The 15,118-nt window shown below is 38.6% G+C and overlaps 1 protein-coding gene across 5 annotated transcripts in view; it reads right to left on the bottom strand.

Annotated features, from left to right (window-relative positions):
- The window catches only part of UBE2Q2 (ubiquitin conjugating enzyme E2 Q2), a 51,995-nt gene that overhangs the window by 6,473 nt on the left and 30,404 nt on the right, over nt 1-15,118 (bottom strand). For all 5 annotated transcript variants that reach the window (XM_035899601.1, XM_035899602.1, XM_035899598.1 and 2 more), the window contains 4 exons: nt 8,742-8,826; nt 3,404-3,464; nt 1,239-1,329; nt 866-924 (listed from right to left, as the gene is read on the bottom strand). In XM_035899601.1, coding sequence (XP_035755494.1) covers nt 866-924; nt 1,239-1,329; nt 3,404-3,464; nt 8,742-8,826 — 296 coding nt within the window. The remainder of the gene's footprint in view (nt 1-865; nt 925-1,238; nt 1,330-3,403; nt 3,465-8,741; nt 8,827-15,118) is intronic.

Genomic DNA, 15,118 nt, shown 5'->3' on the forward strand with positions numbered 1-15,118 from the left:
TCTTTCTTTCATTCTACAAAGTCCAAATACAACAAAACCAGAATCCAAATGAGTTTTCTGGTGTCTGGCACTGCTTGTTTATGTTTTTGGTAGCAGTGACCCTCATGAATGCTATTTAACTGCACTAACCACTTCCTGAATGCAAAAAAATACCCACAGCAATTAGAATCATATCAGAATCAGCACCAGCTATCACAGACTGCATTTTCAAACATACAGGTATAATTTCCTGTCAACAAGGTATACATAAAAGCCTTGGAAGGTGAATTTAATCTTCTTTCCATGGAAATACACAAGTTTCCACTCCACAGACAGCACTTCAAACATGTTTTAGATGACTTTTGGAGCATAGTGTCAATTAAGTTTAGTACTTTTGGATTAGCATTTGAGGAGATTTTAGACAAAAGCTTTATGGCAGTGTTACCAGCAAAAGAGGGGTCAGTTAAGACTGCACAGCAAGTTTAAGGCAACACAGATCACTGACTCATAATACCCTACTATTGTGAGCAACAGGAAAAGTAACAGCACAGAGGACAATTCTTAAACATTATGGCAGGCACGGAAACTTTCAAAGCTAGAAACAAACTAAGCAATTCAAAGAGGAATTGTATCTGGCTGGAATATCCACCCAGCTGTTGGGCTCCTATTAGTTCATGAAGCTTAAAAAGCAAGTCTCCATATGACAGTTTGAACTCTTAACCAAACTCAAGGCCTACAGCAGCTCATGAATGTACATTTAGGGGACGTTTCTTGAAGTCTACATACATGGTGGTCTCAAAACACTCCCTGCAAACCCAGTCAACCAATCTCAAGCTGTAACATTTTCACCACAGAATAAAATTTCTGTAAATCAACTCGAACCTACCCTCCTGTGAGCACAGGAGATACCACTCGCACAAAGGGAGGATCAAAAGGGAAGTTATCCTGAAAAGCATAACAAAACACAGGTTAAAAACAGTTAAGAACTGTGACAGTGCTTTCCTAGCGAGGAAGTATTTCAATAGCTTTATTTGGCAAATCTGATTTAAAGCTGTAACATTTTTCAGTTCCATAAAAGTCATGCTTACAAAGTACTGGCTAAAGAGCAATCTTTGGGAAGCTTGAGTGTCACACAAAGTTGCACTTTTTTTTTACGCTACGCCTCCATCTTTACCTGAGCAACAGTGGAGGGTCATTTCAGTCACTTTCTACAGTAAGCAACAAACTTAACCCCAGCATTTCTTCCCAGGGACACATACCTTAAAAGAGAAGTTGAGTAAAATGTATTCTACACCTTCTTTTTCTTTTAAGACCTGAAGATCACTATGCAGCGGGCTATCAGGATCAACTCTATAAAAGAAGAAAGGGGGAGATCCTGGATGAAGTTAATATTTTCACTACCTGTAAACAGTAATTGCTCTTGAAGAGATATGTTATGTATTTTTAGATTACAAACTGTAATTTGAAGTGAACTGTAGAAAACTCTTGCTCCCTTTTAGAAAGTAAACACTTCGCCGTGAGATCAGCATGAAAGCTTGCTGCAACACACTACATTCCTAACGCTATCAAGTGTTACTTGAAGATAGTTAGCAAAAAATAACCTGTTTATTTGAAAATGGCAATTTGAGTTCTCTTCGGTTCACTGGAAACGTTATGTCCCAAAATGAAAAGATGGAGGAGGAGGAAAGATTTTATAAGGAAGGCTCTAGTGATCTAGTTTGCTGTATACAGTTAGCAAATCCTTTATGGAATATGTGGTCACAGTTCTGTATCAGCTGTTAAAAGTAATCTGCATCAGCAGAAGTACTAAAGCCAGCAGCTTCTACTCAGCAGCATTTCAACAATTGTTTGTTGCAAAATGCTGGTGGTGAGCTGCCTAGACATTAATTCAGATGCTACTGGGTTAATCCCACCCAGGCTCTGACAACCCAGCAGCTTTTAAGAGAGACAAGTCAAAAAATGCCTGGAGCAAGCCAAATAGAGGTGTTAAAATGATGGGCTATTAAACCCAATCCTCTGCTACAGGTGAACCACAAACTTATTAGATCTCATTTCAGAATTACTTGGGTAGTTTGTCCCCATCCTACCAACAGGAAGCTGTTTCGGAAGAAAAAACTCCCAATGTTTAGAAATATCATTTCCAGCCTCGCTTGTACTAGGCCAGTTCAAAGTGACTTGTTCTAGTAACAATACTGTTCCTTAGGCAAATTGGCTGTTTTCTCTCTGCCATTTACCCCCACAACTAGTCTGCACACAGTTCATTTGTTTTCAGACACTTTTTGCTGGGATAAACAAACACAATACTTCTTATCTTCTCTTAGTCATTCTGGCAGCCATTTGCTGCATGCACTCCATTTTCTCTTTCTTCAAGGTAGAAAAATCAGACCTGTTCACAGCACTTGAAAAAGAGGTTTCAAATCACTGCACAGTGGTTTGAGCACTTTGTTATAGAAGTGCTCAATAGACAAGGCCTCCTGTATTATGACAGATTTTTCTGGCATACATAATTTCTGCCATTTTCAGCTTCAAAACATTCACATGCCTATGATTACACTAAAAAGGAAACAAAACTGTATTTCAGCAGCTGGTGACAGTCATATGAGTCTTACCCCTAGGACAAGGTAACAATTCCTACAGGCAGGTCAACTACTGTGCTGAAACAGCTCATGTCCTTCTACTTATTCACTACGACATATGTGAACTGATGGAAGCTCTTTCATCTCTTGCCATCTTTTGTAGTCACCCAGCCTAGTTTGGATAGGTTTTTCCTTCCTACAGGTTATCTTGTAGGATGATGGCAGATGATCCCATTACCAGGAATAATATCTATGTAATACCTCTAGAATTAAAGTTATTGGACTATGGACACAACAAGATGAGTTATCATCTAGTACGTACAGTGAAAAGCAGTGCATAAGAGAAGACAAGTAACTTATGAGAGTCATAATTTTGTTGTACCTAAAAGTTTCAGTCCTATGTGTCTGCTCAACTGTAGAAACAAAGAACTAATGACACTAAGACAGTTCTCTGTTCCTTCTTGCATCTTGAATGAAACTAGAAGTTGTGTTTTCTTGAAATTAAAACCAAACAAAACCAAACTAAAACCATCCAGACAAAAACCCTAGACAAAAAATTTCATCATTTAAGGTTTCCTATTTTGAAGTAGTTTTGGAAAGAGAATCGAACCATAATGAAAGTTACAGTAATACACACTGTGTTGCCTGTGCAAAGAGGGTTTGGTTTTTCACCAGCTCAGTTACTGAAGTTCAGTCTCTGTACGCATTTCTCTATACCAGAACTGTAGCCACCACACACTATTTTATATGCTCTGGCTAGAGATTCTAATTTATCAAAAGCAAGAATCTCTGCAGCAATAATAAAATGGATTCTTCAGAACATAAAAAAAAAAACTTTAGTAACTTACTTCAGAAGCTTAACGTGCCATTCATACAAGCTGTCATTTACCAGTTCCACTGAATATATCCCTGTAGAAATATTAGATAGAATTAATTATGCACTAGAAGTTTAGCAAGGTAAAATTCAGCAAAAACATTCTTTGCTTTTAAGTACAAATACTGTCAGTAGATGTAGGCAATAGATAAGATACTGAGATACTAATACTGAGGCACATCCTTCCTCCAACAGCAGAAGCACTTCTGAGCAACCACAAGGAAAAAAAAAAAAATGTTCTCTCACTTCTGTAAAACAAAATTCCACATGAATCAACATGTTCTTCTGATATCCAACCATTTCCACCCTCCCAATTCTCCTTCAAACTTTCCACAGCTACAACTCCAGCTTGCTTAGCACTCAGTATATTTTATACCCAGTACATGACCAACACGCTTTTAAAACACTTAGCACACAGTCTGGGTATGCAGCATTGTATTTCACAGGTTCTTGTCAGTACTGTCAGACCAAGACAGGACACTGGACAGCGTATGGAGTAGAAACCCCAAAAAAGAGGATATTGCATTGGATAAAGCACATTACCAACAGCTGACCAAAGAAGTCAGAAAGATGCATCCAAAAAATAGCTGTCTCTGGAAGCCAGCTGGTGATTTTCAGTGGTCCATTTGTTTTAAGCATGTTAAACAATAGTTACGTATTTCACTCAAAGGGAAGGATGAAAGGTTATCTGCCCTTTTCTTGTATTTTCAAGCTTCCTCTCTGCACTAGTTCTGCACAAGCAGCCCAGGAAAAAGCAATAAATCTAAAAATTTAGAAAATGGTATCAGCAATGTTCAAAAGCCCAATCTCTTCCACCACAGACCAATCATGCATATACACTAAACAACGACGATTAAACTTGTTACCTGGGCTAATATTTAATGGCATATCTGTTGCTGACGTAGTTATTTGGATGACACATGCAAATCAGGAATCTGCCCAGGATTTCTGAAGGCTATACAAGCGATAGACTGCAATCACCACATTGTCTCCAAGGAATCACAGTATTCATTTCTGAGTTTTATTACTCTAGAATACATTATCTTGCAGTTGAAACTTTTAAGCGTTAGTACTTGGAGAACAGGTAACATTTCAAGCTGTCCAGACACCTTTATTTCTAAAGCATTCCAAAACTCAGTAAACAAAGTGAAGAAAACAACACTTGTTTCTCCTTACCACAGCGCCCCAAACAAATGGGTACTGCAGCCAAGATCATTATTTCAAATTTTTCTAAGTTTAGGACAAGGTAGTCTGAAAACTTACTAACTGTGCTCTCAATGTCCCTTTTAATCAGCAGCGAGTTCAGAGACATCACACTTCCCTGTTCAAGGATGAACAGAAGGAGCTATTAAGGCCTTTTTCCAATTTCCCAGATCCAAGGACACTATTTTCTGAATTGCCTTTAGTGTAAATCGAAGTCACAAAGTGTAAGAATTTCAATTCGTACTGCTCTGATGTAACAACAAGAGTTGACATTCAGAATGCTGCTCATTGTCAACTCCGCTTAACGATTAATCTATTCTACCACTGTATCCAGAATATTTTCTTCCACCTACAGTTAAAAGGGGCTGAAGACTGGAAGAAGCAGCCTCTCAGTATTATGGCTTTGGCACCTAGCACAAGTATAAAATACTTGTTTCAGACAACAGAACAAGTTACAGTAAGGATTCTGACAATATCCTAAAGAACGGAAGACCACAAGAGAAATTCCATCAGCTTGCTTATGCACTAAGCCTCTAGCCCTGTTCCCGAGTTCCTTCCACCACCCTGAAAGTCCTGCTCTTACCCAGAATTCATGTACTAGTCCTTCAGCTCCATGGGTTACCAAGGTCCACATGTTTTTCTAGCTTCCCCAAAGGAAAAACTTTTGCTGGTCTTAGGAGCTGTACCGCACCTAAACCAGAAGTTACGAAAGGGTTCTTCAGAGAGATACGCACAGTTCAGGACTGAAAGAATGAGCCTTAACAGAACATGAAGCTATTTTATATTTCAAGCACCCAGACTTTGAGCTCAATAGTATCTGTATATCCTCATGAACAGCAGCAGCATCAGGGTTGCTCGCTGTCTTGACACAGAAGCGCAACAACACCATCCAACGTTGAGGGAGGGCGTTGTCTGGGTTTTTTTTTAAATAGTCCAGAGGTATTACTTGGAACCTGCTCACATGCTTTTTTCTTAATTTAGGCAGTAAAAGGAAAAAAATGTTACTATCAAGAAGAATTCATCTGATTAGCACCAGTTTCCGATAGGGCCTTAAGGCAGGGAAGGGATTCAAGGTAGGTTCCCCTCACTTAAACACAGGTTTTTTGTTTTAGTCCCCTTAAGATGCCATCCACAGAGGTGATGATGTAAAAGCAAGCACACAGAACCACGAAGCAAGCACAAAATTAAGAGACAAGAAGGTAGGAAGAAAAATAGCCCCTTCCAAAATAGACACAATATCTTATTTATAGCAACTTTACAATGACTAGAAGTAAATCCCATACAGTCTTTGGATAAAAGCAGTGAGTTGAAGTCACTATATATGAATAACACAGCCGCTAAAGATATGAACAGAAAAGATTTCATTTAATACCCCCAAATTCTTTGTACCTCCCCCTCCCCAACAAATTATGTAAAGACTTTTGTGAATTCTTCCATATGAACTAATTGCATCTCCAGCTTCTTATTTGGAAATGAGATCATCTTAGTTTGGAGGACTTGTGACTCTTCTATTATCAAAACAGGTTAATGAAACTGTCTAATTTATAGCAGAATACCTTAATTTGCTGGAATAATTTTTGCTCATAAGAAAATGGTTTCCTGTTCGTTTTCAAGGGTAGTTCTTTCACTTAAGATTTTCCAAGTAGATAAGCAACTTTCCTGTTGAGACCAAGCTTGTAGTCATCTTTTGCTTGAACTCCAACAATAGTATTTCAATCACTAACGGAACTTCAGTTCTAAAATGGATACTACCTCGAATATACACCCATAGTTGAAGTCCTGACAATGCTTTTTAATACTCTTTTTATAAAACAGTTTAACAGAAAAAACTAAAAGGACTATTGCTACAAATATCACTCGCCTCAGAATTCCCAGCGTTGTCCTATTGTCAATCCCCAAAACACATAACCTCACTAAATAAAGTGATTCTTATGCAACTTAAAAAGCAGCCTTAGATTTTTCTGACTTATCTTATAAAAAATGAAAACAGCATTAAATTACCTTGCAACAGTTACCAGGACCTTTAAGTTTCACAATGGTTCCCTTTGTGTGTTAATTGTAAGAAATTAAATTAAGGGACAAACGGACCATAGAGCAAGTACTCAGAACAAAGATCACATTAAAAAAAAAAGTCAATTATCTACCATGCCCCTGCTCACATGGTGACAATTATCTAACAACAAAAGACAGAACTAGGCTATAAAAGCAGAAATTTTGTGCAAAGGAGAGGAACTGATACTTAAATTCATTCAAGTCCTAGCTAAATGAAGCCATAAGGAATGAATCTAGGCAAGTTTTATAACAAACAGCGTAATTTACTGGCAAAATCTAACAAATCTATCAGTATGACAGTGTTTCAAAGCAGAACTGCCATCAGTTTTATAGTGTCAACCTCCACTTGATACTTTACTACTTTAATATGTTTTAGAGATTGACAGGAGGCATCCAGTTGAAGTCTTTTTACCTAATAAGCTCAGGATTAAGTGAAGTTACTATTCTCATCCTTCAGTATTTCAACTTTCTTTACAGTTTAGCAAGATGTACTTTTCCTCATCATTTAGAGTATGCTTTCCTACATCAGGAGTTTGGCCTTTTGCAACTAGTTAAGACTTGTTATTAATCTAAAACCAAAAAATGGCATTATTAAGCAACCCAAATCCTCAGCTGAAATTACACCTATTATAGGGGCTCCCGATTGTGCCTCCAGCAGTACCTCTATGTGATTAAGCACCATACAGTCTTCATAGTCAAGTAGATTTGTTATACCCAGTCTTTGTTCTAACCACAAAAGCAAACCCTGAAGATCATACATGGGCAGTAAAGCATCCCTCATGACTTCATACAGATCTATTTCTAGGCTCTTCCTTAGACCCACTAATCCATTCTTTACTGGATAGATGGCAATTAGGGCACGCTGGCAAGCACTCAGTTCTGCTAAAGCCTAAAAGTAGGCTATATTAGATCAACACTAGGTTACCTAATAAAATTTATGCTTCAGACATTTTACCACTGTCCACAGTACTTCAGCACACACAACTATTTACCTAAAAGGTAAATATGGCAAATCAAAACAGGAACCTATTGTCTCTTCAACTATGTCCTTTTACACACAAATTAAAACTACATCGCCATCGAGTTATATTTAAGACCACTAGAAATAAACTAGAGAAGTTCAGAAAAATAAAAGGTAGAGGATCAAAATTTAGACTGACTTTCTAATCAGGCATTCCTCCTGTTCCCATCCTGGCCTGCACCAGGTTCTCATACCTGGCTGCAGCGATGGAGCTGTCTACTCGGCTGACCTACAGGAACACAACTTGCCTGAAATCTATGTAATTTCTACTTCTTGTTTGGTAACGCTCAGACAATTCAATATACTGATTCCTTTGCTGAGCTACGTTAGATACAGCCCTTATATGGAGCAAATCAAACAGCCAGCCACCTACCTACCTACAGCTAATCAGTGTTTGTAATTAAACAAATTTAAAAGACAAGCTTGTTTTCTATTGCCATTTGTACACTTATTCCAAGGAATACACAGAGCTCAGGATCACATTAACACCATCACAAAATAATAAAATTAATAGCAGTGTAATTAAGGTTAAGTCCTGTATAACAACAAAGCTTTCTACTGTCGAACACAAATCCCCCTACAGCAAGCATATCCTTGTGAGCAGTACTACCCACTGGTACTGGCTAAAGCCTGTGCCCTATATACTGGGAGAGCTGAATTTCAGGTAGTGCTGAAAACTGAAGAAGTCCCACAGGAGTAATCTTGAGTTGTTCTTTGTAGTCATCCATTCAGAGCATTCTCATAGTTACACCAATCCTGTTAACTCTCATATGAAGCTTCACATAACAAAAAGGAAGAACATTTTAGAGGATATGTATCCTGACTTCCTTTTTCTTCATAAATACATTATTTTCTATAATGAGATTATATATAATGTATGTATCTATGTATGTTTATTTCTATATATATGTGGACACATATATACACATACACACACATACGTATGACAATAAAACACAGAAGAATTCACAGGAAGTATTTCCCAAGAGAATTCATTTAAAGTGTATTGTAAGAAGGGAAATCTGACACATTTTACCTGTTTTATAACTCTGTGATCTATATATATCCCTGAGTTCTTTCATAAGTCGATCTGAAGCCTGAACTGACCCAGAGACTGCACCCTGAAACAAACAAAGAAGACTCCAAATAAGTGAAAAGTAATATTTACATCAAACAGCTTTATTTCCATTACAAAGTTACACTAACTAGAAGGTATTAAGAATATATAAAATTTCTGTATTAGGATTAGATTTTTGAAAAGTTACATATTCTAGTGAGCAAAGATTACTCAAAAGAAACAATATGCTCCCTCTAAAGCCGCACATTAATATATACTACTATATGATATAGGTGATACAAACTTTTAACCAAGGTACAACAGACATGTTTTTCAGTGAAGGAACTTAATCTCTTTAGCATTTTGATTTCCAAGATGGATCCACAGCACACTTCTAATGGGGAAATATTTAATTTTACCTTCCACTCTTATGCACTGGAAGGAAGAGTAAGAACAATCCTAAGAACAAGCTTCTGCACTTAAAGTTTTGCTATTTTCTCAGAGGTATATTTTTATTTGGTTATGAAAACAGGTACAGGAGTTGGGAAGCATCCACTATAGCACACCAATTTCTGGATGAAGTAAGACCAACCAATATAATTTAAAAATGCAGAACAAAAGCAACACTTATTTGCAACAGAGTGGAAAAAATCAACTCCTACACAGAGGAAGCCTAAGGTAAGTAAACCCTAAAATACCAAATACTTTGTTGTGATTCGTCATAGTTCTTGTGGTTTATGCAACCAGCGCAGAAATCTCTTCTGTTCTTTTAGAGCTCAGTTCTGTATTACTCAGCATCTCAAAGGGATAGAAAACTTAGCATACAATTTCTAAACCCAGTATTTCAGCCTGAGATACAGTGCTAAAGCAAAAAAAACCAAACCAAACCCAACCCCAAACACACACCAACAAAAACCCACACAAAAGAAAAGCATGACTGGCTCTAAAACCCATCAGTTATTGACAAACTAATGAACATGCCAGTTATCAAGTAACTGATGTTTACTTATATCAGCAACTGCTGCACTGGATGTATTCTGCACACATCCCCAGTGCTGACAGTTCTGTGACCTGGGTATTAACATTTGCCTCGATTTTCTGAGCTTTAAAAGCAAGGACAGAACTTTTTCCTCTCACAAAATTAAGGTACTTATTTAGAATAACATGATCACCAAAAGTACCTAGGTTATTCTCTCCAATTCAATACCAAAGCTAGCAAGAAATATTTTGATACTAAACCTCAGATGTTACATGATTACCCTGCTTACATATTCCACCTGAAATTCCATTTTACATTCAAGATTTTTGGAAAAATAGAGATACAAAAATTAGCATTACAAGATTTAAAATATGGAAAAGGAATGAGGACTCCAAATGAGGTAAGGTAGCTATCACTGCAAACCCCAACCCTGTGAAACTTTGGCTTTCACCAGCAGTGAATTTCCCAAAGGTAGATTTCATGAGACCCACGCAGTTCTCTGCTGCTGCTTGGACTTAGTCACTCCCACTGAAATACAGGCTAATACATGTGGCTCACAAGCATGCTTTGGGGTGGAGGTGGGGAGGGGGAAATGGGGACAGACAGGGAGAAACAACACAAAAAAAGCCTCCACCTAGAATAAAGTTAGGCTCAGGCTCCTATATGAAGTACCAAGTGATTAGTTTATGGGTCTGTTTTTCTGGCTCCATCTAAAAATTTGGAGAGATGTTTCTTCAGTTTCCTCTCAGACACTGTGAACACCTACAAACAGATCTTTTTTGGACAGCAGTGTCAGAGAAGTATTTCTTCAGGAATCTGAAGCAGCTATGAGCATTGTCTAATACCCGAAACATCGTCCTTGTTTGCCTGAAGTCAACAGTAATATTATATATTCTATAAGGTCTTAATTGGAGGATCAAATTATTTCTTAATAAGGTTTAAATATCAGTAACAGTTACTTGATGCTGAAGCCTCCGCGTACTCCTTTGTCTTCTCTGTTCAGTTGCATCATATAATATGCTTTGGTTCACACTATAATCTGTAGACTATTTTTTCAGGCTATTTATTTTCATATTCCACTGGATTTAATTATGCAGACTACTGAAATTCCACTAGTTTTTCTTAACAGACCGGTATGAAGAATGAACTTTGTAATTAAACATGCAAATAAAGAGCAACTCCTTTCATCTGATTAAACCAAAGCTACATAAAGACAGGGGTCCAGAAAAATAATTTCTTAGTTAACTGAAGCCCCTGTCTATAGAGCAGTATAGATAAGGTACTTCTCTTTAACAGCCAGCAAACTAAGTTTTATGGGAAACAAAATGGTTGTTTATATATGTTATTTGCAGTTTACCTCTATTTATACCCACTATTTGCAGATTAGCTGAAAAAGAAAGCAGTACACTTAAGTTAACACAACACAATGTTAACCACCATTCTCTGTAAAACTGATGTGCTTTTTCAGACCTCTGCTGTGAATGTCAAGGTTGAGACTCATGAATGTGTTGAGTCCGGAGGAAAGAAACTTTCATAGAGAAGTGCCAAGATTTTTGGCTTTCTTCTGTGCAGAGCTCTGTAATATGCTTGCCTCATCTGTATTGCTTACTGAAAGAAGGAATTCTCTTACATTTTTTATAGAATATCAACCTCTAAACACAGGCAATTTAAATCCAGCTCATTTCTATGTATAATGTTGGAAGCTCACCTTTACATATGAAAATTTAAGTATCTTCTGTACTGTAGTAATTTAAAACCCAAAACTTAATACACCCACATACTCCTGAGTGCCATTGCAACTGCTGATAAACTGAAGTGGTATTAAAAAAAAAAAAGTTAATTTTAGCACATGTAAGCTAGCCTCAGTAGACTTCGTTTACAACAGTGTTTTTCACCCTTTTTTCCTAGGAATTTCTAGTTGAGCTGCCCACTCCTTATACAGCAGTATTAAGTATAGTTAGACTTGCTACTCTAAAGAATCAATAGACTGCAAACCAGTAATCTATGATCAAGAGAAAGAGGCCAGCAAGCTTAACCTAAGAAGTTTAGCACAGAAGCTTACTTTACGTGCTCTGGACTACCCTTGGAGGAAGCTGAAGAGGAAGACTGCAGAGATTACCTGCTATACCTTATGGTAACCTTAATGCCAAACACCATTGCTTTGAAACACTAAGTCTTCATTCTGGTGTCACTTGGTTTTTTATAACTACTGTTTATGCGCAATTTAGGAGAATGTACTACTTACATCACAACATTGCTTGATATAGTAGAGCAGCGAGTTCAGTTTTGACCATAATGATGCTAAAATTCAAAACTTTAACTTTCAATAACTTGCTACATGCAAGTAAAGTTATAATTTCAAAGACTGAATTCAGCCATAAACAACTGAGTATCCTTCTGGAAAAGTGGGACTTTCCACTCTGAGGCAGATAAAGCTCCCATTTCTCCCGTTGGGAGATCAAGACTGCCTTAGAAATAACTAGTTAATCATGGGATCTGACAGGTACCTATCATGTGGGGTTGATATCAAGAGCACAAAGGCATATGCATTTGATCTATTAACTGAAGAAGTCAAAAAAACTGCCAGACAAGCCCCAAGTGACTTTTTTCTCATTAAGTAATCAATTAGGCACAAAAAGTGTCACTTGATCATCCTTGCCTGTACCAGCATACCTGTGGTTCTCCAGAACTTGAGCAGGTTAAGCTGTAAGAATCCCTGCTACAGAGGGTAAACATTTACGTGGACAACATGCCATTTGCTGAGAGTTGCAAAAAACAGAAACACTTGGTGCAGGAATTTCCAGAGCCAAAACTGTTGGACATGAAAAATATTCATGAGATGCATCACTACAAGCTTGTCCTGTTCTGAAACTCTTCCCCTGAAGGATGTGTGTCCGCTGTGCAACTCTGGTCTGAGTCACTAAAAGCATCATATTTTTCAGAATTGTTTCTATCCTTAATTAAGTGTTTTAGTGGTAATGTATAAATTTTAGTAAAATACTTTATAGAACAGTTAAGCAACTTCTAAGAAAACTAGGACTTCAGAACTACTGCATTGGCAAGTCAGTAGGGCGCACCTAACTGTGTAGAAATCAGCACAGCACATGCTACTGCCCTAGCTATCTGCAGCACTAAGTGTCCACAGGTAGGAGGTTTTGCAGCCTCAGCTCTTCTTCTTTGGACATTGTCTTTTCCCCTTCCATCCCTCAAAACACGATCACAGTCCACTCCTTAAAAGAATTATCTGAGGTAGGAGGTGCAGTTCACTGCACTTATAAATCCAAAGGCCAGATTGTCTGTTCTCTGATCAGAAAAATACTATCACATATGAAAACAGTACAGTAAATCACCTCACTCACAATACATTTCAGATAATTCAGCCACAAGACTAAAAATTACCTGCTAAAACAAAACACAAAAAATGGAAACTCCTCCAAGATAATAATAACCCAAAAGGAGCTAAAGAACACAAGTTTGCTCTACTGTCATTGAACTTTCTCAGTATTTGTGCAGAATTACATTAATTCCTGGAAGTTAAAGTAGATTCATACTTACTTCAAGGATTAGTCTGAAAATGGAAATGACACCTTAGACTTCATAAAATCTGAAGATCAAAGTGGAGACATTTGAGACTTCTGGAAGAAAGAGCAGTAATCTCTAAAATGACTATGTGGGAAGAGACCTCTGAAAAGCAAGCAGCAGCAAGTTGTTAAATATTTGAAGTTAATGATTCCAGTTCAAAGCCCTTTTTTTATTCCCAGTAAGCAAGTGGTTCTTTACAGTTATTACAATGTTAAGAGGGGGATTAATTCTTGCTCTAAGTTACATACTGTACTGCAAGCCAAATTTAAGTTTATTTCCTGATGCCAGCAAGAAGAATAGGATTAGGGATACTGCCAAGAAAGAGAACTACTTTACAAAATCAGTAGATACATACTCTTGACTTGTATAAAACACACAGACCCTAGAAGAAACTCCTAGGACAAGTCTTGAGCAGCAAAAAAATGTCTTTAACCTGGTAAGAATATGCGAGAAAGGGACTGCATGCACTCCTTTCCTATGGAAAAACCTTTAGCATGACCCATCACTTCAACCTGCATTTCAGCCAAGGGGAGAGAGGGTGACGCATGGATTTGGGCCAAAGAACATGTAAAAAACTGAAAAGTCTTCTAGTTGCATTGGGCACTAGCTAAAGCCCTACCTTAGGCTTCACGTTCCCTCTTCCAACAACAAGCATGTAAATGGTATGGCTTTGTTTTACTTTCCTCTGCTGAGGAAACGAAGTAAACCAAAAGAGCTGTGTCATTTGTGTGGAAACAAACTATGTTTAGCCACTGCGTTTAAGTCTGTGAAACTCATGCTCCTCTAAGAAAACACACTGTGAAGGGCTGTACAGACCAGCAAGCTGGTAACAGCAGATGAGGAGAAGGCTGAGGTACTCAACACCTTTTTTGCCTCAGTCTTCACTGGCAACCTCTCTTCTCACCCCTCCCGAGTTGATGGATGGCATGAGGGGGACCGGGAGGGCAAAACCCCTCCTGCTGTAAGAGAAGATCGGGTTCGTGACCACCTGAGGAACCTGAATGCACATAAGTCCATGGGACCTGATGAGATGCATCCCAGAGTCCTGAGGGAATTGGCCGATGTAGTCGCCAAGCCATTCTCCATGGTATTTGAAAAGTCATGGCAGTCAGGTGAAGTCCCTGGTGATTGGAAAAAGGGAAACATTGTGCCCATTTTCAAAAAGGGTAGAAAGGAAGACCCTGGCAACTACCGCCCTGTCAGCCTCACCTCTGTGCCCGGGAAGATCATGGAACAGATCCTCCTAGAAGCTATGCTAAGGCACATGGAGGCCACAGAGGTAATTCGGGATAGCCAGCATGGCTTCACCAAGGGCAAGTCCTGCCTGACGAACCTAGTGGCTTTCTATGATGGAGTGACAGCATCAGTGGACAAGGGAAAACCAACAGACGTCATCTATCTGGACTTCTGCAAAGCCTTTGACACAGTCCCCCACAACATCCTTCTCTCTAAAATGGAGAGCTATGGATTTGATGGGTGGACTATTGGGTGGATAAAGAACTGGCTGGATGGTCGCATCCAGAGGGTAGTGGTCAATGGCTTGATGTCCGGATGGAGACCGGTGACGAGTGGTGTCCCTCAGGGGTCCGTACTGGGACCGGTGCTGTTTAATGTTTTCATCAATGACTTAGACAGCGAGATCGAGTGCACCCTCAGCAAGTTTGCGGATGACACCAAGCTGAGTGGTGCGGTTGACACACCAGAAGGACGGGATGTCATCCAGAGAGACCTGGACAGGCTAGAGAGGTGGGCCTGTGTGAACCTCATGAGGTTCAACAAGGCCAAGTGCAAGGTC

The sequence above is a fragment of the Egretta garzetta genome, unplaced genomic scaffold (genome assembly GCF_000687185.1).
Source record: "Egretta garzetta isolate BGI_Z169 unplaced genomic scaffold, ASM68718v1 scaffold287, whole genome shotgun sequence".
In the NCBI taxonomy this organism is placed as follows: Eukaryota; Metazoa; Chordata; class Aves; order Pelecaniformes; family Ardeidae; genus Egretta; species Egretta garzetta.